The sequence below is a fragment of the Amphiprion ocellaris genome, chromosome 21 (genome assembly GCF_022539595.1).
Source record: "Amphiprion ocellaris isolate individual 3 ecotype Okinawa chromosome 21, ASM2253959v1, whole genome shotgun sequence".
NCBI lineage: Eukaryota > Metazoa > Chordata > Actinopteri > Pomacentridae > Amphiprion > Amphiprion ocellaris.
The window spans coordinates 9,436,947-9,464,609 of NC_072786.1; the positions used below are offsets into that span (position 1 = coordinate 9,436,947).

General features: G+C 39.2%; 3 protein-coding genes across 4 annotated transcripts in view; 1 reads left to right on the forward strand and 2 right to left on the reverse strand.

Annotated features, from left to right (window-relative positions):
- Positions 1–93: 93 nt before the first annotated feature.
- slc37a3 (solute carrier family 37 member 3) lies at positions 94–12,657 on the reverse strand. Its single transcript, XM_035951406.2, has 14 exons — positions 12,519–12,657; positions 9,753–9,959; positions 8,407–8,521; positions 8,010–8,102; positions 7,541–7,624; positions 6,207–6,352; positions 4,799–4,895; positions 4,628–4,712; positions 4,093–4,304; positions 3,850–3,991; positions 3,041–3,142; positions 2,628–2,827; positions 2,274–2,339; positions 94–1,515 (listed from the first exon to the last, which is right to left on the reverse strand). The coding sequence occupies exons 2-14, from the start codon at positions 9,827–9,829 to the stop codon at positions 1,423–1,425; spliced, it is 1,512 nt and encodes a 503-aa protein (XP_035807299.2). The 5' UTR covers positions 9,830–9,959; positions 12,519–12,657; the 3' UTR covers positions 94–1,422.
- Positions 12,658–12,851: 194 nt separating this feature from the next.
- On the forward strand, positions 12,852–26,970 carry LOC111573175 (DENN domain-containing protein 2A-like). 2 transcript variants are annotated; one of them, XM_035951405.2, is made up of 20 exons: positions 12,852–12,888; positions 15,144–15,215; positions 15,810–16,913; positions 18,179–18,270; positions 19,151–19,245; positions 19,332–19,541; positions 19,711–19,804; positions 19,898–19,948; positions 20,037–20,236; positions 21,268–21,377; positions 21,615–21,684; positions 21,993–22,070; positions 22,156–22,296; positions 23,208–23,356; positions 23,874–24,051; positions 24,172–24,213; positions 24,343–24,451; positions 25,163–25,432; positions 25,506–25,592; positions 25,689–26,970. In XM_035951405.2, the coding sequence occupies exons 2-20, from the start codon at positions 15,157–15,159 to the stop codon at positions 25,718–25,720; spliced, it is 3,171 nt and encodes a 1,056-aa protein (XP_035807298.2). In that variant the 5' UTR covers positions 12,852–12,888; positions 15,144–15,156; the 3' UTR covers positions 25,721–26,970. The 2 variants fall into 2 exon arrangements, with proteins under 2 accessions (XP_035807298.2, XP_023132970.2); XM_023277202.3 differs by lacking the exon at positions 12,852–12,888 and adding an exon at positions 14,034–14,306.
- Positions 23,921–27,663, reverse strand: part of cdpf1 (cysteine rich DPF motif domain containing 1) — a 113,923-nt gene continuing 110,180 nt past the window's right edge. The window contains exon 5 of the transcript XR_008600145.1: positions 23,921–24,042. The gene's annotated coding sequence lies outside the window, so the exon portion shown is untranslated. The remainder of the gene's footprint in view (positions 24,043–27,663) is intronic.

The following is a 27,663-nucleotide window of genomic DNA, read 5'->3' on the forward strand; positions in this document are numbered from 1 at the left end:
AAAGTATCTATCCATCCATCCGTAGGGTGTCAAAGCTCAGTTTCGTATACATTTCCACACATACCATAATAATCTTATCTCAAATACTCAGTCTGCAAAACATATGTTGCATTTATTTCAGAAAGAAAGTAAAATGCATTTACATCGGTTCAAAATCGAAAAGTTCACATAAATTAAAATAAAAACGAGTTTAAAATGCACCACAGATAGTGTTACACATTCCACATCTATTTCAACTGACATTCTATTACACTTAATTGGCTCATTGGGGGACAAAAGCAATGAAATTCTCCTATTCTGCACCAAGTTTAAGAAAAGAAACCTACCTCATACAGATGATAAAAAATCATGGCCTCATGTCATTATTCAAACATGTTAAAAACACTTCACATGAAAATTTGTGTATTCTTCTTTTAACCAAAATTAGCTTGTTTGGCTTTGAAGACAAACTGTCCCGACAATAATTAGCAGACGGATGAAATTTTATGATAATGCCGCCACCGTGCATTAAAACCTTGCAGTAATATTTTACCATCATTGGCAATTAAAACTCAATAAGTGACACATAGATTAACAGTTAAGTTCCTCAAACAAACAAAACTAATATTTTGCTGCAAACTCTTTTGTGATGTCAGTTTAGTTTTTAGCTACACGCTAAAATGTAAATTAAAAATGTGAGAACGGAACAGCATATTCCAACCCATTGTGTGTGAGTTAACTGTGATTTAAGACACTAAAATTTAAGCTGTAAACATTCAAGCAAAAAGGAGGTGAAAAGGGAATAATCCAGAGAACCAGTCTCTGCTACAAAAAGGCTTTACAGCAAAATTTCTGATCTGGATTACCAAAAAAAACTGTACAGATGACAGATAAAGTGGCTGTGAAGTGAAAGTTTCCCAAAATGTTACGATCAAAGTGGTTCACGACTGCCTGATTACCTCTGGAGTGCAAAACTAATACCCTCAACCGAACCCGATAGAAATATTTTACATATCTACAACCGCTAACAATAGACTTTTTTTTTTTTTTTTTTTTTACATAACAATCACTTTTCACATTCTTTAGGTAATTCTGACCCTTTAAATGTCCACAAGAGTCTGATGTTTAAGTTAAGAATTCGCGGTTTAAAAATGAAATTCAGTCATATCGACCTAACATAAAAAGTGAACGATTTACACCCGTTTAAAAGCTAAAATATTTACACTACTACATTCTGTGTGACGGTCAGGTCCCTTTTAAAACTCTTTTTTCAGTCAGGCACTTCAGCTCAACCTCCAAATCTTCGTATTTACACTGAAAGAAGTGTACCTGTGCGTTCTAGGTTTCGTTTTCTACATCCTGAAACTCACCCGAGGAGCTGAATCTGACCTGCTGTGCCGCCGATAAGAGGAGAAACATTACAGCTGGCAGATGTTGAGGTTTTCACAGCTGGCGTCGCCGCGCTCGTCTGTCTCTCCACATGGCTCGCAGCTCTTTGAGAAGCAGCGGCGTGATGAACACAATGCTGCCACCAGTCTGAGAGAAAAACACATGTTAAGTCACGAGTGAGTTCGATTGATGCGTCTGTAGATGAATATGAGTCCAAAACAGAACAAAATAAATAGAATATTTTAGTTTATTGGTTGTTTTGCAGGGACAGCGCACAAATTAAAAGCATCTGCACAAGAATTTGAACGCAACTACAGAACAACAGGTACAACATAAGACACAATATGCTGAAGTGTCACTGGAGGTGAACCTTTTGTGCTGACTTTAGGCTGTTTTTTTAACACCGCGTCCTAAATCTTTCATGTTTTCTGGGCTGGAATTTCACTTCCCCATTGCTTTAACTGTAATAGAAACAACTGGATTAATCAAAATGTTGTTCCTCACTGTGCAATTAAGAGTCGAGCAGCCCACAGCAGCTGTCAGTTTGGCTGCTGCATTTTATTTAGACAGTAAATGAGTAAAAATCACAGTGTCATCAGAGTACATTCAGACACGAACATCTGGACACACTTAAGAAAGACCATTATTATATATAATAAATATAATTGCTCCTAAGTAGACCCCTGAGAGGCCCCTGCTATTAGTAACTGAGAAACACTTTCCATCCAGGTCAGATCACAGGAATAAATTAAATTTGGAGAGCTTTAAAAGGATAATGTTAAAAGTCAAATGGCTTCTCAAAATATAAAAATATGACTCTGGAAACATTCCCGGTGTACAACATACATTTTTATACTTTGTTCCACAAATAAAAAGCCACATTCATGCTTGCAAAACAATCTCACCATGACGATGAAGAAGTAGAAGACGCTCATCCAGCCCAGCTTGCTCTCAATCAAAGACACCAGATACTACAGGATGATGGAGAAATCTACAGGTTAAATGACATTTGCATGGCTGTATCTCATGAAATTGACAAAATAAATGCTGTGAGAGGGTTTGTGGAAACAGCTTAAATGTGTACAATACAAACCTGCATTTTAATGTATTGTTTTAATTTATTATTTCTGTTTTTGAAGGATACTTTTGGCATGGCAGGTTCCAAGTTGCCGGACAGAATGCAGAGAATTTTCAACCTTGGTGCAGCTTGCTAACTAAGTTTGTTTTGGTGCTAAAATTATCCATATTTTTGTGTTTACCTGTCCTGCAGCAGCTCCTATACTTCCAGTTCCATCCACTATACCAGTGACAGTAGCCAGAGCCTCCTTGCTGCCCCTCAGAGCCTCCTGTCTGCCCAGATCAGCGGATATGGCCGAGCTGATCATGTTGGACGGACCGCCGATGAAGAAGCCGGTGGTGGCCAAGAGCACCGCGTTTATCACCTGGTCATTAGGAGACCCTGAGAGTGGACAAAAATGAAAATATTAACCTAGACTCTAACTCTCAAAATGAATTTAAGGCATTTTAAACCCAAAAGAGTGCAGATTTAGTGCTGTATTTTGATACTGTTGTAGCTACCTCCCTCAATTTTGGGTTTATCATTTCATTTTGCTCATTAATTCTGTGTCTTTAAAGCTTGTGTCTGGCCTACAGATGATATATTTGTACTCACTGCTGTATCCCACCAGGGCTCCCATTGCCAGCGCCAGACTGAGTGCCAACACTGGAGCTCTCTTCCCCATAAAATCAGAGATCAGACCCTGAACTGTTCCTCCTGAAACAAAGACACAAGATGATGGAGACAAACTTAGAATTTACACAAACTAGTATATAAATCATAAGAAACTACGGTTGTGATTGTTTATGAGCTGGTTTATCAAGTGTAAAATTGCAATTTGGATGTCTTATTTTAGGAATTGTTCACATATATCACATTTTTTTATTAAAGAAGAGCTGTCCAGAATGTATGTCTGAGTGAACTATGCCTTACGACTGGTCTCTCTCTCGCAGCTGAGGTTGGAGATTAATATTTCAGTTATTTTCTCAAATAATCCTGCAAAAAATGTTAGAAATTTGTTTAAAAATGTGCCACTCGGTTTCCTAAAATGCAAGTTGATGTATTTAAATAGCTAGTTTTGTACGACCAGTGGGCCAAAACTCAAAGACAATTAGTTTATTCTTGCACAAGACAAAAACAAGAAGCAAATCTTCACAGTGGAGAAGCAGAAACCGGGGATTGTTGGGCAGATTTGCTTGAAAAACCACTTAATCAAACATTAAAACAACTGCTATTTGACAAATCCATTACTCATTTCAGCTCCATTTCATATTTCCACTTAATATAAGAGCATCACGGTCCTGAAACTTACATAAAAATGCTTCTTCCAAGGTACCACACTCTATAAAAAGCTACTATTTCTTCGAAAACAAGTCAAACCTTAATAATACTATTATTACTATAATTGAAAGCTCGCTGCTTACCGATGATCCCTCCGACATCGTACCACACAGACAGGCGGTCGGCCTCAGTCTCCTTCCATCTGTAGTTGCTACTCAGGTAGAAGGGAAGCCAGAAGAAGAAGGAGTAGTTGACCAGCTTCAGACAGGCGTAAGCCAGAGAATACTGCAGGATAAACACAGACAGAGTCATCAGGGTGAGAATAGTGTCATGAATTTAATCACGTGTGGGAAAAAGCTTAGTAAATCCGTCTTCTTCAGACTCACAGGCAGCACTCCAGGCAGACAGAAAGCCTGCAGGAAGCTGATGGCTTGTGGAGGTTGGACTGGAGGTTCGTCCAGCTGCTCGGCGGCCGCCTCGTATCGCCTGGCGTAAACCTCCACCTCCACCTCGTCCTCCTCGTCGCTCATCAGAGGCTTGTGGCTGTCGGTGTCGGTCTCCACTGGGCCGAGTCCGGTTTCCGACTCCAAGCTCAAACCTGAAACACAAACACATATTACAGCTTAAATTTAATCAAGACTTTAGGTAATACAAACACAGAAATGTTTCTATTTCAGGCCGTAATGTGACACAAGTTCACGCTGGCTTTCTTGGGAATTCAAAGTAAACACACAAAGGTGGGTGGTCCAGTTAAAAAAGCAGCAATACGACCACATAGATACACACACAAATATTAAGCAGAAATTTAATTTGTACATCTCCCAAAGCAAAGTGGAACACAGGAATCCGTGCAGCATCTGGGTAACGTTTGCATTCAACTTTAAAGGTGCAGAAAAACCACATTTTCCCAACAGTTCTTACCGACTTCTTTCGGGGAGGTGAGCAGGCCGAAGAACACGACGATCCCTCCAGCAAACTGCACCACAGACGTCACCAGGAACGCATACTGCACAAAGAAACACAGTCAAAACAAGCTGCTGGTTGTGTGACAGTAAAAGTAGCGGTTGAGCAGAAATGCACGTGTTCTCTCACCTCATATCCATATTTGAGCACACTAGAAGCCAGGAAGGCTCCTAAGATGTTTCCCACAGATGCACAAGCGCTCCACAGGCCGAACACAAAACCACGCCTGGAACACATCAAGTTTTGTTAGAAAATTCTATTTTCAGGTGTTTCTATGAAAAAAAACAGGACTTCAATTGCTTTAAACTGGGGGTCAAACAAAAGCGGCCCACCAGAAAGTCCGATCCGGCCCGCCACATGGCTTTGTAAAGTGTGAAAATTACAGAGAAGACATTAACTGCAATTTGTAAATTTGTAAAACTATAAATTTAAAATAATTTCTAGACCATGACAAGTTGTTTGATCATAAAGTAAAATACTACATTGTTCATTGTTCCTTTGTCATTTTGTGTCTCATTATTGTAATATTTTGTCTTTTTTTGTTATTTTTTTGTCTGACTTTTATCGTTTCCGTCACATTTTTGTCGTTTTGTTTCTCGTTTTTGTGTTTCCTTTTTGTCACGCTTATGTTTTTATATATCATTTTTGTCATTTTGTGTTCTGCTTTATTCATTGTTTTGTGTATCGCTTTTGGCATTTTGTTTCAGTCTTGTCATTTTTTTGTCTTGTATGTACATTTTTTTTGTTGCTTTGTAACAATTTTGTCTAATTTGTTGTAATTTTTTTGCTCTGTTTTGTGTCATTTGTCCCGTTTTTTTGTCATTTTGTTTCTCGCTTTTGTTGTTTGTAGGTCATTTTTGTAATATTTTGTCGTTTTTGTTGTTTTTTTTGTCTTTTTTAAAGTAAAACACTATATTGTTCAGTTCCAGACACCTGTAACTAAATGTTTCGTGCCTTTGTGACACTCTGTGATCTGAAAGTTGTAATGTGCAAATGATAAACTGGGGGCATAATGTTGTTGAAATTGAATTTATTTTTATTAAGAAATTTCAGGTGGTTCATGATGTTTTGTAAAAAGATGATTCCTTAAATGTGAACATTTTCAGAAAGTACTTTTTTGCACTAAAACAACGGAGAAAATTTGGAGTTGTGGTTATTTATCGGTTACTATGTTGTGATTTTACTGGTCCGGCCCACTGGAGATCAACTTGGATTGAATGTGGCTCCTGAACTAAGATGACTTTGACACCCCTGCTTTAAACAACAGAACAAAACATACTTTATTTTACTAAGTGCAGAAACAGATTGACTATTTTTACAGTCAGCACATTACAAGTCCTGCTGCAGAGGAAACCTGCAGCTAAATGGCGTCTAATGTTTGTGCAGCAGCACCACTGAATGGCCGTCACTGTGTGAGCAGTGTTTCTAGCATCTCTAGGCTGTGCAGATGTTGTGCCTGTGACCTAAATACATCTGCTGGTAATAACAGAAGCAGTGTTAGATAAACGTGGATACTGTAAACAGAGATGTCACCCACCCCGTCTTGCCGAACCAGTTGCCCATGACGGCCACCACGCAGGGCCAGACGGCCGACTGCAGCAGCCCGTTCAGGATCCAGAGGAAACAGTACAGATAGATGTTGTAGATGTGGAGCCATTCGGTCAGAGTGCCGAACACAAACTCCTGCAAACGCATGAACAGCTTCAGTTGCACCGCACAATATTACATATGCCAATACACACAGTGCTGGGAGTATTTTCTGAACTTGAGTGCCCAAAACCTGCTAATGTGGTTTGAAAGGCATTTAAATGCTTTAATTGCCAGAATTACGGCAATTACTGTAAAAACAAGAGAGAAGCATTGCATTTTCAGCTGTCTTATAATTCTTCAACTCATTATGTGTAACTTTCGGTGTCATTGGAAAAATTAAGCAAATCTGAGCTTAGAATCATGTAATTTCATTCAAATTACTTTACATATTATTTAAAAATTCTCAAAAAGATAGCACTGGAACAAACCAAATTATGTAAGAAAACAAAAAATTCTGTGCTCTTTAACTCAACCAAAAACCCATATTTGACTTATCTGCAACAAACAGTAATTTCATAAAAACTCTGAATATTTTCAGTTTCAGTACTGCAGGCTATTTTTACAGAGAGAAAATCAAGAGAGACTGAAAGAAAACTAAAACATGATTGATTAATAACATAAATGCAGCACAGCTCGATAATGGTGTAAAAAGGTGAAAGTTCTTGGAAGATACATTCAGCATGGTAAAATATGTTTGGAGCTGATGTGCAGAGAAGTGTTAAAACCCGACATAAGCCCGATGCAATTACTAGAGTCTTAGCTCCTGAGTGCAACTGAGAAGCCATGAATGTCTTAACTGTGACAAACATTCACGTAACAAAAATGTGAGTCGTGAAATATTATTGGGATGTAGAGCCACAATTTTACCTGCGGGCACTTCGAAAAATGTTGCACGAGTCGATTCCAAGTTTCCTTTACATTTTTTGTAAGAAGAATATTCAAAGAAATTGAGCTTTCGTGTTTTCTTTATTTATGCTTTACCCAGTAAATAAATTACTAAATTTCTCAATAGACATTTTTGAGCTCTCTACACATCTATCCATGGTTGTTTTGTTTCGCTGGAGGTGCAGGACTTAATATTGCAGTAAAAAATTAGGCCACAGTGAGTAAAAATGTGAAAGGAGCAAAAAAAATTTCAGAACTGCCTGGGGTTCAGAGGGTTAAATAACTCAAATAGGTGATTCAATCTGTTGTCACTAAGAAAATATAATAAAATGATGATCACAAAGGGACATAACACAGGATAAGTTACATAATTTAGCTTAATGACTTAATACTGACCACTGCAGCAGAACCACACAGACCGACACACAGGACGTATCGCAGGTTCACCCTGTCTCCAATCACACCACTCAAATACAGACCCTGTGGAGACAAGAACAAACCAAAATTACACAAATAAAAAGACAACAACTGGCCTGATTTTACTCAAAACTAAAGATGCAATATAAGCCATGTTGTGTTCCAGCAACATAATGAATATTTCCCTTTGTTTTACCATCTGAGACCCTACACAGGTAATTCTCTCATTAAAGGTTTGTGCTTTATTTAAATTCTTCTTACGTGAAATTATGATGCTTGTCAGATGATTTATATCTAGATTTTTCCGGTGTTTCAGAATCTGGTTTCCCTCTCAGCCCAACTTGGCACGCTGTAAACACTCGTCAACATCAGCCACTGCCAGCTCTGTCCATTTCTGCGGCCGCTCTCAGAAGCTTGTTAAACACAGAAAATGGTGTAGTTCACTCACCACAGCGTATGAGAAGAGGAAGATGGAGTCCAGAGCTCCTAGAAACAGGGTGGCCTGCTTTTCATCTGCAAACAGATGATTGTCCTCCCATGTCTGGGACAGTCAAAGAAAACACACTTAATTATACGCAGTTCATCTACAAGGGTAGTTCAAGGGAGCTTTTCCCAGAGACATGAAAGCAGAAGTTTGTTTTTGTTCATTTGGCATTAAATTGGACTGTGGACTACGCTGTCTAACTGTCTAAAGTGTACAAAAGGTAAAATAACAGTGATACGCATGGAAATACTTTACTTCCAAAACAATATTTGGCTAAACAACAGTAAATAATAGCCATTCTTCACCTTAGCAGACAGCTTTTAACTTGTTTTTTGTATTTTTTGTACTTGTTGCTTAGTACCTCGCTGGGGGAGAACGCTGGAGCACTGTCATTCTGGATGGACGGCGTCCACTGGGTTGAGATGCTCACTTTCACATTGCTGAACGTCTTCCTGGATGCATGTAGCAACACATAGCTGGACACACAGAATAGAGGTTCACTCAGAAAGTAAAAGCAAAAGTTGTTAGAAAGGGATATATTAAAGAGCATCCATCAAAGTTCTCATTTCAGGGAAGCAAGTGCTGAAATATCTAATGATTGTTTGATATACTAAAATGGATTTTTTTTTCTCATAGTCCCTCACATGTTCTTGTTTGTTGTCTCAGGCTACATAAGGTCACATTCTGAATGCTAATTATTAATTTTCAGTAAGTTAAATTCCACAGTAGCAGCAGTTGAACTGTGCTCAAAGAAATTACAGGAAACACTGGAATGCAACATTTTTATCGAGAAAACAGGAAACAGAAAAAAAATTGCATGTAGTTCTCTGTGAGCTGCTCACCGCTGCAGACAGCACTTTGCTTTGTTCCTGATAAGAACTGTTGAAACCTGGTGGCACAACCACAAACTTGTGATACTAAAACTACTGTAATCAAATATTAACTCTATGACTGTGAAAGAAAAATACATGGTATGAAACTTACCGACAACAATATGATTCATGTCCTTCCATGTTTAACTCACTGCACATTCTTCATTTCTAAACTGCATGAATCTCTTTACATATTTTGCAAAATAAAAAAATACATATCCCAAAAGAAATATCTCATAAAACTACACCTCAAGTGATTATTGACTAAATAAATCTTGGTAGATTGTTTTTTTTTTCTTCAGTTGAGGTTGACATTTTCAGCATCTATTCACTTTAAACAAGACTTAAGAGTGTACAAACCTTTAACAATAGCATAATGGTGTTTGTAATTTCTGTATCTTCCCTATCTATCCGAAATGAACATAGACAGCTGATACTATCCATTAACCTTACCCTATAGACCTTTAAACTAAATTAACAGGTCACATCTTTCACACCGTGTTTCTGCACAAACTGCACTGATATTTCCTTTTCACTTTGCATCCTCGCTGTTTTGTTGTGGCCCAGCAGGCTGGTTTGGACATTTTTGTTCAGAAACTGCTGCAAAAACTAGTCATAAACCTCATCTTTCCTGCGACCAGTCGATAAAGCAGTGGGAAAATTAATAAAAACCTGCCTAGCAAAACACAAAAACAAGAAAAATTCGCTGTCTAGCTGTCATTAGGCTTCCAGTTACTCTGTTCATCTATCTGGAATCATGAGGTTATGCAGAAACAAACCGAGACGCACATTTAAAATCCTGCACTGGTCTGAGGGGACAGAGACTCTGGATTACCTAAAGAAGGTGAGGAGGAAGGCGACCAGGTGATGGTGGGTGTACTGTGACAGACAGCCACAGCACGAGGGAGGCATCACAGGGGCGGCCGGAGGGAGGAGGAGGAGGTGGAGGTGGAGGAAGGAGGTTTTGTTGGTGGAGGTCTTCAAGGGTAGGGAGGGGGTTCAGCTAGACTCTTCCACTATAGCAGCTGGGACAAACACATCACTAGGGGAAGAAGGAAGCCAGTGTTAAATCAATAACTGCCCTAATGTTTTTTTTTTTTATTTTTTTTTTTATCGATTACAGGTTTTTGGTAAACTACCAAAAACAAACACATAGAGAACTCACTTTACAGTAAAAAAAAAAAAAAAGTAGAAGTTATCGATGTACAGATGCAGAAAACTGGAGGATCTATCAGCTGCAGTGAGCAGAAGCTAAAATATCTGACTGCTTGTGTCCCTAATAATAGCCACAACAGAGCCCAGATTTAAAGTCGTATTTCATGCATTTTTCCAGAGTTAAAGGGTGGCTGTTTCTTTAAAAGGAAGTCATGTTTGAGTTCAGCCAAGACTGTCCCGTCAAAGTGATAATTTTCATTTACCTGATTTACTTTACCTTAAAACGAGTCCTGGACAACTCCTGAACTGTGACAGGCAGTGATAAGTTGCTGAAAACTGTCGTCCCCATGAGCTAAAACTTTAATATGAACACCTGGTCAGAATGCCGAGGTGTGTATTGCCCAAAACAGGTCAATCGACCCAGTGTACGGGCATATGGACTTCCTCTAAAAATAATCCACCTCCCCCACCAGCCTGTACTGCTGTAACACTGCTGTGCTTTATGTTGTTTACACAGGATTCACTTAAGAGCTACGGATGCACTACTACGTCTTTTTTGGTCCTCATACCTCAACTCAAGTTATTTTAGTCCCATATTCATGAGGATGTACTCTAAGATCCTTAAGGAGAGATCTTTTATCCGTTTTAGGGACATGGCTAAAAACTAACAGGGTCATTAAGTGTACATTTTGTTTATATTCAGGGCCCCGAGGCTCTGGAATAATCTGACATCTTTTAAGTCTCTTCTTAAAATATATTTTTACTGGCAGGCCATTTGTGTTCTACAAACATTCTGTATTTCTTCCAGTCTCTGTTTTTACCTCTTTTAACAAAGTGCTGGTCTAATAAACCATGTTGTGATTATATTTGTCCTAAATCCTGATTATTTTATGACTTGTTTGCTCAATTTTGTTGTTCTGTAAAGCATGTTGTACCCTGGATTTTGTAAAGTGCTGTGTAAACATTATTAATATTGTTATTACCGGTTGCTTAACAATAATAGTAATAATATTAATAAACATTTAATCTACTGCGCATTTTAAAAGTTAGAGTGTTTTACAATAAAATCACATGATAAAAGCTACAATTGCTATAATTTAAAATAGAAACAGGCTTATAGAATTTCAATAAATACAAGAATTAGCAGCCAAATCATTAAAGTGAGTTCTGAGAAGAGATTTTGTAGATGATACTGAGTTGCCTAAGCAGTTGAAGGGCCATATACCAAAGCGCTGGTCACCTTCAGTGACAAGTAGGAACAATCAGTCAGGTCCTGAAGCAATGATCAGGTTTTATGGAGAGTTAACAGATCACAGACACAGGCAGGAGCCAGACTACTCAATAATAATTAGGTCAGCATTCACACTGAAAACATCTGTGGAAAATTCTTGTGGTCTGCTGACGACTCAAGCTGTTGCACTGTTTTTCTCAATGCCAAAATGTCGCCTCTTAACACCTACACGCTGGTTTCATCCAAGTTTCCGCTGCATGTGCTACACAAACAGGAATAAGATGTGTTCATGTCATTTACAGGGAACTAATTGATTTAAGTTTTTGAATCAATATTGACTCTCTCTGTTTGACACATAAATTAAACCAGCTAGTTCATATAAATGGAGTGATATGAAAGTCAATGGCCCTACTTTCACTTTCTTGATAAATGTTTGTCACATGACTGATAGTCTACCCAGGAAGCCATTCACTGCTCATTATCTACAGAAGTTTATGTACACTGTTGTGTCACTTTAGTTCTAAGCCAAATACAATTGAAAATGTAGTGACACAGAGTTAAAAATGTTTGTGAATCATCTAATCGGCATTTTGAAAGTCCCATGTATCATGCAATTATCAAGATACCATCTAGAGACAGTACTCTTTTTCTTAGTTTTTTAGCAAAACACAGGCTGTTACCTGAAAAGGTGGCTGTCAGACAAGCTCCATAAAGGCAAATTAGACTTAACAGCATCTTTAGAGGTCTGGTGGTAATGTCCAAATCCTTGTAAAAACATTATCTGACAGCTAGGACTGAAAAGTAAACACTGTTTTCACCATATTACTCTGAAACAAACAGGAGCTCGTCGATATCAGTTTGTTTGTGACTCTTACTTGTTTTTAAAGGAAATTAGCATGTTTTAGAGGAGCAACTCGTCTATTATTTACGTGATAATAGATCCATTTCTGTTCAGGCTACTGCACTGATTTTCGCCAGTATTCTGTATTTCTCAGAGGGAACATTTAGCACTAACAGAGCAGCTTCTGTCACATAGTGTTTGCTAGCGGTGGCTAACATACAGTATGTGACAAGGCTCGTACTGTATGTGAGCTACAGCTGTATCTACACACTCACTTCCGGCTCCTTTACACTTTTAATTCACAACAAAAGTCTACGAACAAACAGCTGACAGTTTACACACTTATGAAGAACAAGAAATACTCGTTTTCTTACCTCTGAGACCAGGTTTTTGTTAGCTAACGTGCTCTCCTGGCGACAGTCTGCTTTCTGTGTTTACTGTGGATTTCTCCGTCGCTGTGAGCGTCGCTGTCCGCAGAGGGCCGCGGCGCGATGCTGTCATCTGCAGGCCAGGAGGGGAACTACAGGCCCAGAAACAGCTGGGATCAGAGACCATAATATAGAAAAGCACTGCAGCTGTTCAGCTCCCACCTGTCACTGAGACACTTGTGGGGTGAAACCTGTCATTGGCTGCAGGCAGATTTCTGAACAGTTTAAAAGGTGCACCGCCAAAAATACTGTCATTAAATGATCCATTTTACAGCCCAACACTGCAACAGGGATCCAGCACTGAACCTGAATTCTGGTAAGACTCTTACACTGATGCTACTTTGGTTACTATATATGCATTTAAACAGTATTCTGAATGGATACTGACAGTATTGCAATTTCTAGCACTTCTTTGAAAACTTCAGCAGCTTTTTCGATCTTTCTTTCTCTATCGCCATATTTTCATATCCTTACAAGTTATCCTATTTTACCTTGTTTTTATAATTTTACATGTAGCTTATTTTGTTTTACATTATAATATTATTATTATTATTATTATTATTATTATTATTATTATTATTATTATTATTATTATTATTATTATTATTATTATTATTATATTAAGTCTTTGTTCTTGCTTGCTTGTTGCACATATTTTTGTTGATTGCCTTGTAATATGTATGTACACCAATTTGGTCAACTCAGGTTGTTTTCAGACACGACTTCTAAAATAAATGAATAAATCTAATAAATAAATACATGAATAAATAAACAAAAAAATGTAAATGTATTCTAGTGTTGTGCTTAGAAAAATGTTAAATTTAGTTAGCAAAAAAGCTTGAGCTGTTGAAGTCGTGACAAATTTACCACAGATAGTAATGACTTAATGATAAAATGATTTAAATGCAGCTTTATCTGAGTGACACAATGCCACAGATGACAAGAGGAACATGGTAACGGACTTTTATAGATGCTGGCATGTCAGTTAAGGCCATAGGCAGGTACTTGAATATCCACAACTTCACCACGTCATTTAAAAAATAACATTATGCTGACTCCTAAAATGTCAATCAACTTCAGCAAGCTCTTCAGGAAGAGTTAATTAAGCCAAATAACAAGAGTTTGCTTGTCTCATTTGCGTATCCTAAGTTTCTGTATGGAGTTGAATATGAATCACTGGTCCGGCTGTGAGGGAGGATTCGCTGCAGCTGCATGAGCAACTGTAGCCCAGCAACAGTTGTGACATAAATCCCAGCGAACTTCAAATTTCGAGGGAAATAATGTAATGCGATGATGACTGTCCCATGTGTCATAAATTCCCAGGCAGCCAGTAGAAAAGAATTAGTGTGATTTTCTGTCAGTAGTTGGGAGACATTCAATCATTCTTTCTAAAGTTAGAGACACACAGAGAGAGAGAGAGTGAGGGAGGGAGGGAGGAAGTCATATCCAGGCTGTGTGGAGAGAGAGGGTGAATGAAAGTTGAAGATTGGAGAAGAGGCAGAGAGAGAAGGATTCTGTGCTTCCGTTTGAGATGTCTCGATGGCTCTTTCAATTAAGCATCAGAAGAATCTCTTAAAGGCTTAAATCAAGCTACAGAACCCATTTAGGGTGGACATACATAAAGGAAACTGCAGTGGTTTGGAGGTTATACCAATGGATACCGTTATAGAAGCATCACATGCTTCCTGGTCCGATTTCACTCATAAACTCATGGAAACTGTACAACAGAGCGAGGTAAGGTTTAATTTTGTAATTTGATACTACAGAATGTTGAAAGGAAGAAGGAATTTCATGGGTTTATGCCATCCCGTTCAGCTTGTCTTTGCCAGAAGAAATACTTTACTGCAGAATAATCTGAGTTATAATAAAAAAAGAAAGAAAGAAACTTGTTGTTTTAAAAATGCATTCATGAGAGGAAAAAAAAATATGTGCATGATACAGAACCGATAAGATAACACAAACTTCTGCACAAGTGATAACCATTTGTGTTTTTGATTGATTGTGCAGCCTTTTTATCACACAGCAGCTATGCATCTTGGTGCCTTGTTTCGTATTTAATCAGCCAGTCTCCAGCTTTGAGGGGCTGCATGGAGTCTCTCTGCTCATGCACAATGTCATTTGGACTACATATTAGCCAAACAAATGGTGACAGCAGCCTCAGATCTGGGAAAGCGCTATCTTAGAGGACGCTGAACTTTGAAACGTTCACCTCCGAGATGTGAAAGTCACTGTGGAGGTCAAAGGTTAGAATCCTGTGAGGACAAAGTGCCAGAAAAAGGAACATAAAGTGATGAAATAAAGGCAACACAAGGAAGTGAAGAGTGGTTCAATCATACAAGAGCTCCCATATGAACGCTGAATGAAAAGTTAGTTGATGAACTGCTTCAGGGAGTCCCTTGCTGTCGAGTCTTTCCTTGAGTCTGCCCAGCTGTCCCCTCATACTGAAATGTAATGTGAAAACAATATGACAACATGAGGCCCTAAAAAGCCTGACACTAACTGTGAGCTGGAGACAAGCCAGACAGGATGTCACTAAAAAACTGTAGATTCATCTCTGTCTTCCTCTCTCAGGTGTACAGTGATCATGGAGGCTGCTGAAATAATGAAAACAAAGCAGGACTGCATCTACTCCACTGTCATCAGGTTTGTATCTGAACGGGTTTATCAGTAAAATTTCCTCCTGAGCCTGAGAAACAAAGAAACAGCTGCCCTTTAATCATCACATCCATTCAGGAAATGTCAGAAAAGGTCTTTCAACTTAGGGCTTCCCATTTCCTCCCGTTTATTTATTAAAACATAACAGTTTGATGAAACGGGCCTCGGTCCAAGTATGTGTTTATTTAGCAAAGCCGATGAGAAGAAGATGCTCGGTCATAGGCTTGTCCTCTGGCATTTACTCTCAGGCTGAAGTTTCCCACTGTCGCCAGAAAAAGACCCAGTGTCCCCTGACTGGTAGTCACTGGGAGCAAACTGGGAAGTTCAGGAAACTCTGGTAGCAGGCAGCTAGGCTTTTGTGAGCATTTTATTGTTTTTTTTTCTATTTTTGTAACTGAATTCAGGTAGTCAGTGTAAATATATGTGCTTACAGAGGAATTCTGCAAAACTGTGGTTCCCAACCTTTTAGCTTGACACCCCTACTGTCCTATCAAATGAGTTCAAGTGAAATTTCATATGATTGCCACTAGATTCTATACACTGAACATTTTGTATTGTAAGTTGTTTTCTTTGTGTGTTTAGGCTTAAGAAGGACACTCTTGGTGGAAGAAGAGGTTTTTATATTGCTTCACTGGAAAACAAGGGAGCTGGACAAAGACCAGAGGGGATACCAAAACTCCCCTTCACCCAGTTAGACAACCTGAGCTACCAGAGGGAAGATTCATCCATGATGGCTCACAGGAAGTCAACGTTTGACCATCATAGCAATGATAATGCTCTGCTGGTAGGAACCAAGCTGCCCAGATCCAATAGAGGCAACATCAAGGACAAGATTTCTTTGTGGGAGGGCAAAGAACCCACTCATTCACCTCTTACCTCAGGTACTTTGGGCCAATGTGTCAGTGTAAAAAGGACAGAATCCCTAACAAAAACAGACAATGAATCTATTGGCAAATCAAGTACTGAGAGTTCCAGGAGAGTAGCCCATAAGGACACGCATTACCTTGGCAAGGAGAATGTAGGAGATTCGAGGCCTTGTTCACCTGTTGAACTCGGGAAACAGCAAAGAGGAACACTCAATAGCAGTAAGTCCATCGACAACCAAACAGTGGAGGACTACAGACGAGTTGTAGTTCATAAAGAAACACAAGATCATGAGAAAGAGAATGTCGAAAAGCTTGGGGATTTAAGGCCTTGTTCGCCTACAGCAACAGAGAAGCAGCAGGTTGGGACCCTAAGGAAAAGCAACGACAGGAGAGCAGCAGAACAAGCAAGCCAGGAGAAGAGAGCCATATTCAGTCTTTTCAAAAAGCTGGAGTCTATGGGCGAGAACCTGGGGAAGACCCCTCCAGAGCTCGGAAACTACTTCAGCCCACCAAGCAAAGACAAACAAGTGGAGGTGAAGAAAAAACAATCAGAAGCTTTCGGTCGAAGTAATGTGGCGAGAGACGTGAAGGAGTGTCAAGAGAACGTGTACACAGAGCCGGGTATGCCTCCCATCAACCCAGTACCCAAACCCAGACGAACCTTCCAGCACCCAGCAACTGCCCCGATTGGAAAGAGGCAGGGGAGAGGGCAGAGGAACCTCCCTCCATTGCCCTCCATCTCCTCAAAAACATCCTCAAAACCTCCTTCTGGTATCTATGGGAGACCCAGGGGGCAGACAGTTCGAGACAACATCAACAGGTACGCATGGATCAGAAAAATGAACTTCTTGTTAATACACAGTGCCTATAAAAAGCATTCATCCACCTGAGAAGTTTTCACCTTTAATGCTTTTCAATGCTGAATCATGTCAATTTAATTTGTATCTTTAGACAAGAATTTACAAAAAAAAAACAACTCTGTCATGTTAAAGTGAAAACTGATTCCTACAAAGTAATGTCAATTCATTAAAATACAAAATGTGAAATAAGTAATTGGATAAGTATTCACCCCTTTTAAAGTAACTCACCAAATTCAACATATGTGCAGCCTGTTGGGGCTAGTTGGTGTAATGGAGATCATCTGAGGGCAACAAAATGATTGTAGTATAAAGACACCTGTATCTGGGAGGTCCAGTCATTGGTGTATCAGTATACCTGCCCAGTTAAGACAAAATATTCCAAATAACTCTGTAAAAAAGGTAGTGGAAAAGGATAAGTCATGGAAACAATAAAATTTCCAAGTCACTGATAATATTCCTTGGAAGACAGTTTAATCCATCATTTAGACATGGAATAAATACGGCGCATGTGTAAATCTGCCTAGAGCAGGTCATCCTCAAAATCTGAGCAACTGAACACAGAAAAACTAGTGAGGGAGGCCACCAAGACACCTATGACTCCTCTGAAGGGGTTACAAGCTCAGTGGTTGAGATGGGAGCAACTGTTGGCTGTTGTTCACCAGTTAAAACTTTATGGGAAAACAGAAAGTCACTAACGAAAAAACCTCACAGTAAATTTTGACTAGAGTTTGCCAGAAGACATGTGGGAGACTGAGTCTGATGGGAAGATCTGATGAGACTAAACAGCTTTTTGGCCACTGGACTAGACAATATGTTTGGCGGACACCAAACACTGCACATCATCACAAACACACCAGCCCCACTGAAGCATGGTGGTGGCAGCATCATGATGCGGAGATACATCCTGGAATACTCATCACTCATTTTATCTTTTATATTTTTGAATAACTGACATGATTTTGTAGAAATCTGTTTACACTTCGACATGAAAGTATCTTTTTTGTATATTCTTGTCTGAAAAGCCAAATTTTACTGACCATGTTGAAAAGTAATAAAGGGGGAAAAAACTTCTAAGGGGTCTGAATATTTTTTTTATAGTTGCTGTACTAAGCAGAGCTAAATGAATGTCAGAACTGATGTTGAACTGTGAGGAAACTCCACACAAAGTGTCAAAGTTAGATAAAACATTGTGTAATCATTAGCACTTTTGTGTTCACTGTGACAGGAGATCGTTTGAGTTTGAAGACCTTGGAGGGTCAAACAGTCCACTCTTCTCTCGCTCGCTGTCTCAGGAACATCACTATGAAGACATCTTGGGTCAGACACCTTCAGTCTGTTGTTATTTATGGACTTCTGTTTTAAAATCTGTAATATAGTAAGTGTTAATGAAGGGAAGTTAGAGATGCAATGGTTGAGACAGACAGTATTCAGCAGAAAACAATCATATGTAATTTTATTCCAAAATCATGACAGTGGTGATGAAGTACTTAAACCTCGAGTAAGTAGAAATATGTAAGAAACATAAAAGTTTCCCATAAAAGGCTCTGATAACTAATATATCATGATATATGACATCATTAAATTGTTAATATTAATGCATCAAAGTGACCTTACTAATGTGAAATATTGGATAATTTTACCTCAGCTAGATATTGCTTATGAATTTAATATTTACTGATGCACAGTATTTAAAGTATTAATATTTACTAGATTCATCTATCAAATAAAAAGGAAATATTCGTGAAATTGCAATACATTTTTAAATGCAATGTAAATATTTGTAGGTTGAAAAATGTTATGGTTATTCACAGTTATGGTTTGTTAATGTTATTTTACACAAGTGTAAATTTACAGTGTGATTTTGTTATTTTATTGATCGATATCTTCGTGTATTTCAAAAATACAGAAAAACATAAAGGAAATATTCTGTAAAATTACAGATTTTTACAGTGTAGTGGAGTAGAAATAAAAGTGTTATGAAAAAAAGTATAGTGCAACTACTTTAAAAGTGCACTCAAGTATGGTATTTTCAATAAATGACCAATTTATTTTCCACCATTGTAATGCATCCATAGTGAACATTCGCAATTGGCACCAGGAAAAGTCTCTTTTAGTCCCTGATCACTTTAGAGCGCATAACCAATAACAAGAAAATGCAAACATGAACCAAACATGTCTGTTTCTTGTTTTTCTGCAGATTCATCCAAAGAAAACCCATATGAGGACATAGAGCTGGAGAGTCAGAGCTCCCAGCAGTCTTTGCCTTCTTCACCTGGCGCTGATAACACCAAGGTACCTGAAGTATAAAATAAACATCATCCAGCAACCACTTGCCTTAAGTAACTATGAAAGATTAACAATGATTTTCATGTCTGGAGTTGCCAAGACCGGGCTTCTTTAGACAGAACTCAGGCAGGAGCTTTAAGTTGCTGGACCTGCGGAGAACCAACCAGCCAACCCACAGCAACAGTAGTGGAGGCGTTTCATCTCCACCACAGCTCAGCCCTCCATCCACCCCCATCGGGCCTGAACACACGCCATGGATACCTGGAGACCCCTACAGTCGAACCTGCCGCAGGATACCAACGGTCTGAAGGCATATTTTCTAGTGCAGAATCACCAGCACCAAGTTGGAAAAACTTTCTTTTACTTGAACTGAATATTTCTTAGCACAAGTTTGGCTGCCAGGTTTCAGCATTTTGTAGCTCACGAAACATATCAAGCTGTTTTCAGACTGACACAGAACTTTTTCAACAGGTTGTACTGAGGATCAACGGCATATTTGAGGCTCGGAACAGGAAAAAACCTCTAAGAAGGATCTATCATTATGCTGAAACAAGCTCAGGAAGAGGTGAAATGATCTTGATGAAGATAAATTTTCTTTAAATGTTTTGTTTTCTTTCACACCTCAAGTGAAATATGTGTTTTTGGCTTTAATTCACAGTAACAGATGAAAACAGTGACTCTGAGAGTGAAGTTGAAGAAAGAGCAAAAGGTAGGGTACTATACTTTAATCTGGAGAACCTCACTTGTCTTGGATTATAATTTACACTTTGTACTCTAACTTACCTCTTCTCTCCCAGCTCACCGTCAGCGCCTCACGACAGTCCAGTCCATACTGAGCCAGCCGAACCAGGCCCAGGTCCACTTCAATGGCACCAACACCAGAAACTGCTCTGTGGAGCAGCGCAAACTTTTTGAATACTTCCTGGTTGTGTCACTGCAGAAGTCGAAGGCTGGCGGCCACTATCTGCCGGAGGTCACACAGCAGTTCCCACCTAAGGTCAGAAGCAGAGGGGTGCTGGAATCGCTGCTGATTTTTGTTGCTAACTTATTAAGAGCCAGATGCATTAAAATGGAAAGCCAGGCAATGAAAAAAAGTAAACAATTTAAAACAATTCAGAAAATGTAACTTAGTTTGATTTAGCCATACAAGATCACCTGTTATGCTTCAGTACAACCTAAACTCAGCCAGTATTTGTATCTATTTGCTTCTCTCCTGCTCTCTGTGCTCATAAATACTGTATTTTAAAACAGCCAAATTCCCAATAAAGCTACTCTCATTTACATATTTTTCACTTTTTTTGTCAGACAGTTGTATGGAGATGAAATAGTGACTGAAACCTATTGAGACTACATGTTAATCATCAGTCAATTCAGAGTCATTTCCAAGCCTCCGCTCTGTACCACTAAAATACTGATTTTATAACTGCAACATTGTCTGACAAACTCATCAAACACAAGAGTGGCTATGCTGGAAAATTAGCAAATTTTTTCATGTAAAATGATCACTCGGGGAGAAAATTGTGATTAAAAAAATGATATAAAGTTTTTGGTCTCATTCACGTATTTCATCCGTCATGTTGTCAAATATTTTACCATGTCGATTCCCAATAAAGCTACAAATGCAGAGAGAGTCTTCTTCCTGAAGTGGGTGTGGACAGCAGCAGCTCAGCTACATGTTAAGCTACAGACACTGAAACAGCCTGTTAAGAACAAGACGAATACCAGGAGTTATACAGTCACGGTGAAATGCACCATCATTGCAGTATTTTGAGCTGAAAATTTAAAAGTTTGCTGAATTAATTTACTAAAAAATGGGCACATTGTTGGACCTTTGAACCTGGATGTTTCTTGTTTATCTCGAAGCAAAATTGATCCAATTGCAATTTACCTGAATTCAAACAGTTTACTTTAATTTGTCTTCGAGAACAAATCTCTTCTGGTTGATTAAGCATCATTATGCATGTAAAATGAGATAAATGAAGTGAATGAAAATGCATGAACTTTGTGTATTCTTCTGTTAATGTGCAGCTGGAGCGAAGCTTCAAGTTCATGAGGGAGACGGAGGATCAGCTGAGGATCATTCCTCAGTTCTGTTTTCCTGATGCAAAAGACTGGGAGCCTGTAGAAACCTATCCAAGGTGAGAGTCCCAGAGATATATACAGTATCGCAATGTAAAACATACGGAAAATCCAACTCTTAGTACCACTAGGAAATTTTCTTTAACCCATGACACACATGACTGCAGATGCTTGAGAGCTTATGTGCAGAAAAATTATAAATATTAGCATTACATTTGATATGTATGTGTATTTTCCATATGTACAGTAAAAATACACTCATCACATTTTTATTTGTGGTGGCTCGTCCCTGGCAGTGAGATGTTCTCCTTCGTGTTGACCGGAGAGGACGGGAGCAGGAGGTTCGGATACTGTCGCCGTTTACTGGTAAACAGAAATGAGCAGAATAAATGAGTGTGCTGATGCTGAACAGGAAGTGGGTAAATACCATGATGACGGCTGAGTAAATAACCGTGCCAAAATAAGTCGGTGTGCCTGTGGGAAAACAGTCCATCTCAGAGTCTGGCCGGAAGTGTGTGAGACTGGGAACTGAATGTGTGTGGGTGTGCATACGTTTCTGTTTATGTGTCTCTACGGTGTTTGTGTGTTTCACTATTCCTGAACTATTTGCGTTCTGTCAAAAATCTTGCAGCGACTTTCTAAACTTTGTTCTGATTTTTCATCTTTCTTTGCAGCCCAGCGGAAAAGGCAAACGTCTTCCAGAGGTTTACTGTATAGTCAGTCACCTGGGCTGTTTCAACCTGTTCTCCAAGGTGAGCTACTCCCACTGTGATGATGTTACTGACACAATGTCGAATAAATGTATAAACTGAGTGTGTGTGTGTGTGTGTGTTGTAGGTGTTGGATGAGGTGGAGAGGCGGAGGGCTCTATCTCCAGCTCTGGTTCAACCGTTCATGAGAGCCATCATGGAGGCCCAGTTTCCAGCTCCTGGTAGAACCATCAACATCAAAACTTTTCTTCCCGGATCAGGCACTGAGGTGAGTGGAAAACTCTAGCAGCAAAATGTACTAGATGTTGAAATTAAGCATATATAGGAAGCTAAAATGAAGAAATGTGCCCAATTTTTAAATAGAGTTTTAGGACTTTGCTTGTTTTAGCTTGACATTGTAGCTTTAAAATGAATACTCTGAACCCCAAAACTGGCTGTCAGGTTTCTTTTGAAAAATTAACTATTTATCAGTGCCAAGAACCATGGAAGCAGAAATTATTGATAGTTTAAAAAAAAAAAATTTTTTTAAAAAAATGTAATAATTTCTATATAATGTTTTTTTTGTTTTTTTTTTTTAAAGAAGCCATGAGTTGCTGTCAGCCATGTCACAAAAATTTAGGGACTATTCGGTTGAACTGCAGGCTGTGTTTGCACATACCAGATTGAAAACGAGTATGAAAACAATTTTTAAAATATATTCTCAAATTTTCTGTAGTATGTGGAATCCCTATTTCCATTTCATATTTTGGTAACACTAATGGGCTCTTGTAAAAATGTTGTACATGTTTATTTCAGGTTTATTTCAATTTTTGTAAAATAAATGATCAAATAAATTCAACATGTCTTAGATGTATGGCACTATAACTGTGTCATTCTGCTGAAAAGACACTTCTGAGTTATTGCTGCTTCTAGCCATGGCTGTACTGTTTCCATGGATGTGCAGGTCTTTATATTGCAGTGACAAATGAGCCTACAGTGGGTAAAAATGTGACAGGAGCCAATATTCCAAGGAATATTGCATTAGGTTCAGAAGGTTAGTGTATTTGCACTTGTATCCTGACGCACAAAGTGTATTTAAAGTCCAATTATAACCTGCATTTTGAATAGAAAATGTTTAACTTGGATGTATACGTAGTATTTATAATGAAATAAAGTATCGTTTATCCATTTATTTCCCAGGTGATGGAGCTCTGTCGACCATCCGACTCACGTCTGGAACATGTGGACTTTGAATGTCTGTTTTCCTGTTTGAGTCTACGGCTGCTTCTAAGAGTGTTCGGCTCTCTGCTGCTGGAAAGACGAGTCATCTTCACCGCTGAAAAGCTCAGGTAGGTCCCTTTAGTGGTGCCACATTCCACTAAATACACTAAAATCTGTATCCTCCCACTATGTGACAACTCTACTCATCATCCTGAACATCCTCCCCATTGTTTATGTAGCTATGAAGATGGTTTTGTCATGACTTTATCAGAACACGGGTGGTCCAGGGGCACATTGCTTAATAAATTTTCTGCAGTTTTATTCAGGGAACATGCCAGAGAGATATTTTGAGGGGAATGCTGTTGAGTTGTTGTTGCACCGAGGCCAGTTTGTTTGTTCTGCCAAAGAAGTCCAGTGGGAGTCAGAAAGAGCGGTCACAGTAGTAGAGGACAGGAATGTGAAGCCCAATGATGTCAATGAAACAAGTATGTAGCCTCGCCTTCCTCCCTGGGAAATGTCTTTACTGCCGGGAATACTCACTGTTCAGACTGCAGCACCCCCATGTGGAGGGAAGGAATACGCTGAAGCAACTGAAACGTACAATTACAAGCACGTAACCATCATTTTCCCTGTTCTCTCCTGCAGTACTCTCTCCCAGTGCTGTCATGCAGTCGTGGCACTACTTTACCCCTTCGTATGGCAGCACACCTACATCCCAGTGCTGCCCTCGGCGATGCTCGACATCGTCTGCACTCCGACTCCTTTCATTGTGGGCCTGCTGTCCAGTTCGTTACCCCAACTCACCGAGCTGCCCCTGGAGGAGGTCAGAGAGGAGATAGACTCTAAATGTTCTGCATGAAACTGAAGCCATATATAGAAAATCAAGAATTTCCTTTGGGATTAATAAAGTTTAACCTATCTTATCTAATAATTTATTCTGCAGGTTCTGGTTGTGGATCTTGGAAACAGTCGATTCCTCAGACAGGTAGGTCAATTCCATAAGCAGGTTTGGGTGTTTTTTGTGGTTCTGCATGATCTGTATAGATGTGGAACTAATTATTTCTGCCTTAACACACCTAGAAACAAATTTTATTTCCTGTTTTGTCACATTTAGTTGGATGACGAGGACTCCATCCTGCCATCGAAGCTCCAAACAGCCCTGGAGAATGTCCTGGAGAGGAGAAGAGAACTTGCAAATGAGCGAGGAGGAGATATAACCAATGGTGAGAACCAACGAAACTTAACTGAAATAAGTGTTTCTGGTTTAAGCCCTTCACTACAAACTGTATACTGCCGTGCTTGAGGCTCTTTGACGCTTTAACTATTGTCTCATTTAAGTTTTGTATCATTTTATGTTGTGTATTTATGGCTCTGCGCTTGTTGTCTCTTTCTGTACCTGCCCAGGGACAACGGATGCTACTTAGCTGCTAACTAACTCTGGTGCAATTACTTTTAAATATGCACTGTCCCTGCAAAAATAAACAAATAAAACTAAGCTAAATGCTGTGCTACAACTAGCTCAGCAATGTTTACATGTGTTGATTTACATGGTTTACAACATTTACCATGTGTGCATCACCTGATTGTCACATGTTAGCATGTAATATTTCTTAATTAGCACAAAACTCAGATAGAGCTGAAGTTGCTGGATAATGAACCAGAAATTAATCTTATCGCAGTTCATCCAATATCTGCTCAAACACTCAAAATCACACTTGTTACCTCATGGTGGCGCAACAGGAAAAGTTGACAGGTTTTACCCTTTACCAGTCTTAATATGTGTCCAAAAATGCCAACAAATTACTGTTAATGTCTTCAGAAAGGGGTGAACCAGTTGCCTAGATGAGAAAAAAAGCATTTTTCTCTATTCAGTGTTACTTTAACTGACCAGCAGGAGCTTGAATGTGAGATGTTTTCTGTCTTTATATCTCCAGACTCTGGTCACCTCAGTACTGTCGTGTCCGAGGCCTTTGTCCGTTTCTTCGTGGAGCTGGTGGGCCACTATCCACTCTTCATCACTAGTGAACGCGAGGACGGCTACTCCTCCTCGTCCTCCTCCCCCGTCCCCTGCTCATTCCAGGGGGAGGGTTTCCGTAAAGCGATCCCATCCAAGACCGTGCGCCGCTTCCTGGAGGTATTCATGGAGACCCAGATGTTTGGCTGGTTCATCCAGGAGAGGGAGCTCCACAGACAGGCTCTGAGAGGTACCGCAGAAAGACGAGGTTCAGGTGTTTGGAAGTGATGCAGCGATTCATGAGGTTTTTTTTCTCTCCTCAGGACTGTTTGAAGTGAGAGTTCAGGAGTATCTGGACTCTATTCATGAGAATGAGCATCGGAGGGTTAACAGGTTTCTGAAAGGATTGGGTAAGCATGATTCTCTGGTGGTCATAGCCAGAATTGCTTTATTATAGTGAAACAGTCTCACTTTAAACCACTGTTGTTGTTTTTCCATTGATACAGGAAACAAAATGAAGTTTCTGTCCAAGAAATAATGCAACTATAGCTTCACATAAAGAGACGCCACCTAAAAAGAAGAAGCAAACTAAATCATAATTTGACTGCTTGTCAAAGAGCTCGTCCACACCATCCACATTCAGCCACTGAGTCTCACTGACGACAACTTCACAAAAGGAAGATGCTGCTGTGTCTCACACAGATGAAGAAACTTGGGACTGCAGACTTGCAGAAACACTTAAGGAGTCCTTGGTTGACTCTTTTTTAAATAAGATTCTTCAGGCAACAATGTTCATGAATACAAATAACACAGTGTATAAAACGAGGATGCTATATTTCTGTAAATTAAGATTATTCACAGCACAAGATGTCACTGAATGGTTTAATCCTCTGATCTCCAGGCAGTTTTTGTGTGATATTTTGCTTCGCAACACAATATAAATGTGCTCCTATGGAAACAGCATAACAATAACTCAAAAATGTCTTTTGTGCAGTATGACAAATTTAAATCACCATTTTCAAGTGCCCCCTTGTGCTTTTGTTACTGGAAAAAAAATATGGCTTTACATGCTATGGATATTTTACCTCTGAGATTTTGAATGTATTTCAATACTTGTATGCTCTCTGTTTTGTCTAAACACAACCCATAGTTCAGTCAAAAATTTCCAGAATTTTTGCCACTTGACTGTTGGTCTCAGCTGAGTCACTAATGGCTTCATGGTGGCACCATAAAGAACAGATTGTTTTTTGATTTTTTTTTTTTTTTTTTTTTAACAGAATCTGGACAATGCAAATGGTTTATTTTTGGCAAATTCCAATATGTGATTAACATGAAATATTGGGATTTTAAGCTTTGATTTGGTTTGTGTTCCCACCAGAACTGCATGTCACACATTATTAGTTCAGAGACCATCATTAAGTTGAAAATCTGACAATTCTTTCTGTTTTTTACAGTTTATGGCTCTGCAATTTTGTTGATTTTGTAAGTGATAACATGCCCTTTAAACCCGCTGGTGGGTTCTGGGGTTCAGAGGATTAATTAGTATGAAAAATAGACTATCACATTACAGTAGTAAGCAATTGGATGAACTGTACTGCGACATCCAAGTTCATGGTCATGGTATTCTCCAGATCCACCAGGGGGCAGTAGTATATTTTCTCTGATTGGATGATCTTGACACTGACAGTGACACAAAGTAGTTTTCCTGCTCCTACATGCTTCACTTTGCTCCAAGTCTTAACAGTGACAACATCACAAGTGCTTTGAATAAATATTCTCTGGTTTTGATGTGGTGACTTGTTGTCTTGATGCCGTCATGTTTTATTTCCATCAAAACACATGCCCGTATGTCATACAGTCATTGCATTATATGTTTAGAGTTTGGATATCATTTTTGCAAATGTGTTTTCCCTCCTTCATGCAGTTTGCAGATCCTGAATGATGAGATTATTTCATGGCAAATACCAGATGTATCAAATGAAACTGTGCAAACTGTACAATATGAGTTTTGCTACACACTGCAAACAAGAAGGGAATAAAAGCCAAGCGAATTGTGTCCAAGCAGCATTTGTGTGCCAGTTTTACAACGTGAACTATCCACATGCCACCCATTTGCTAACCATTCGCTGCTGTGTTTGTGCGTTTGAAGGTATTTGGCCTTTTTACTACAAAGAGCCTTAGTTCAGAGTTGGTGGCAGCTTTACTATTTTAGTCTCTGAGTCATGGAAACAAAGCAGATCTTTAGCCCACAAAGAGGAAAGCACATCTTTGTCAGCATGAAAACATAACACAGGTGCAGAGCAGAGCATAGTAGTGTATTGTCTGAGGAATAGTGTGCTCAGTTGTTCCTGCCTGCTAAACAAGCCTTAGGGCCTCTAACCTGTCGCCCTGCAAGTGGCAAGTTCACACCCACCTGCTGACTAAGCTGCTGATCCATATGCACAGATGCACACAGCACAAACCACGTTGAACAGACATCTT

Excerpts from the sequence above, each read along its gene's own strand:
- slc37a3 (XM_035951406.2), bottom strand. The coding sequence starts at position 9,829 with ATGCCTCCCTCGTGCTGTGGCTGTCTGTCACAGTACACCCACCATCAC. Across the intron at positions 8,103-8,406 it reads CAGCGTTCTCCCCCAGCGAG|ACATGGGAGGACAATCATCT; the intron begins GTACTAAGCAAC and ends TGACTGTCCCAG. Across the intron at positions 1,516-2,273 it reads TCTACTTCTTCATCGTCATG|ACTGGTGGCAGCATTGTGTT; the intron begins GTGAGATTGTTT and ends TTTTTCTCTCAG.
- LOC111573175 (XM_023277202.3), top strand. The coding sequence starts at position 14,251 with ATGCTTCCTGGTCCGATTTCACTCATAAACTCATGGAAACTGTACAAC. Across the intron at positions 19,542-19,710 it reads CCTGCCGCAGGATACCAACG|GTTGTACTGAGGATCAACGG; the intron begins GTCTGAAGGCAT and ends CTTTTTCAACAG. Across the intron at positions 24,052-24,171 it reads CCGAGCTGCCCCTGGAGGAG|GTTCTGGTTGTGGATCTTGG; the intron begins GTCAGAGAGGAG and ends TTTATTCTGCAG.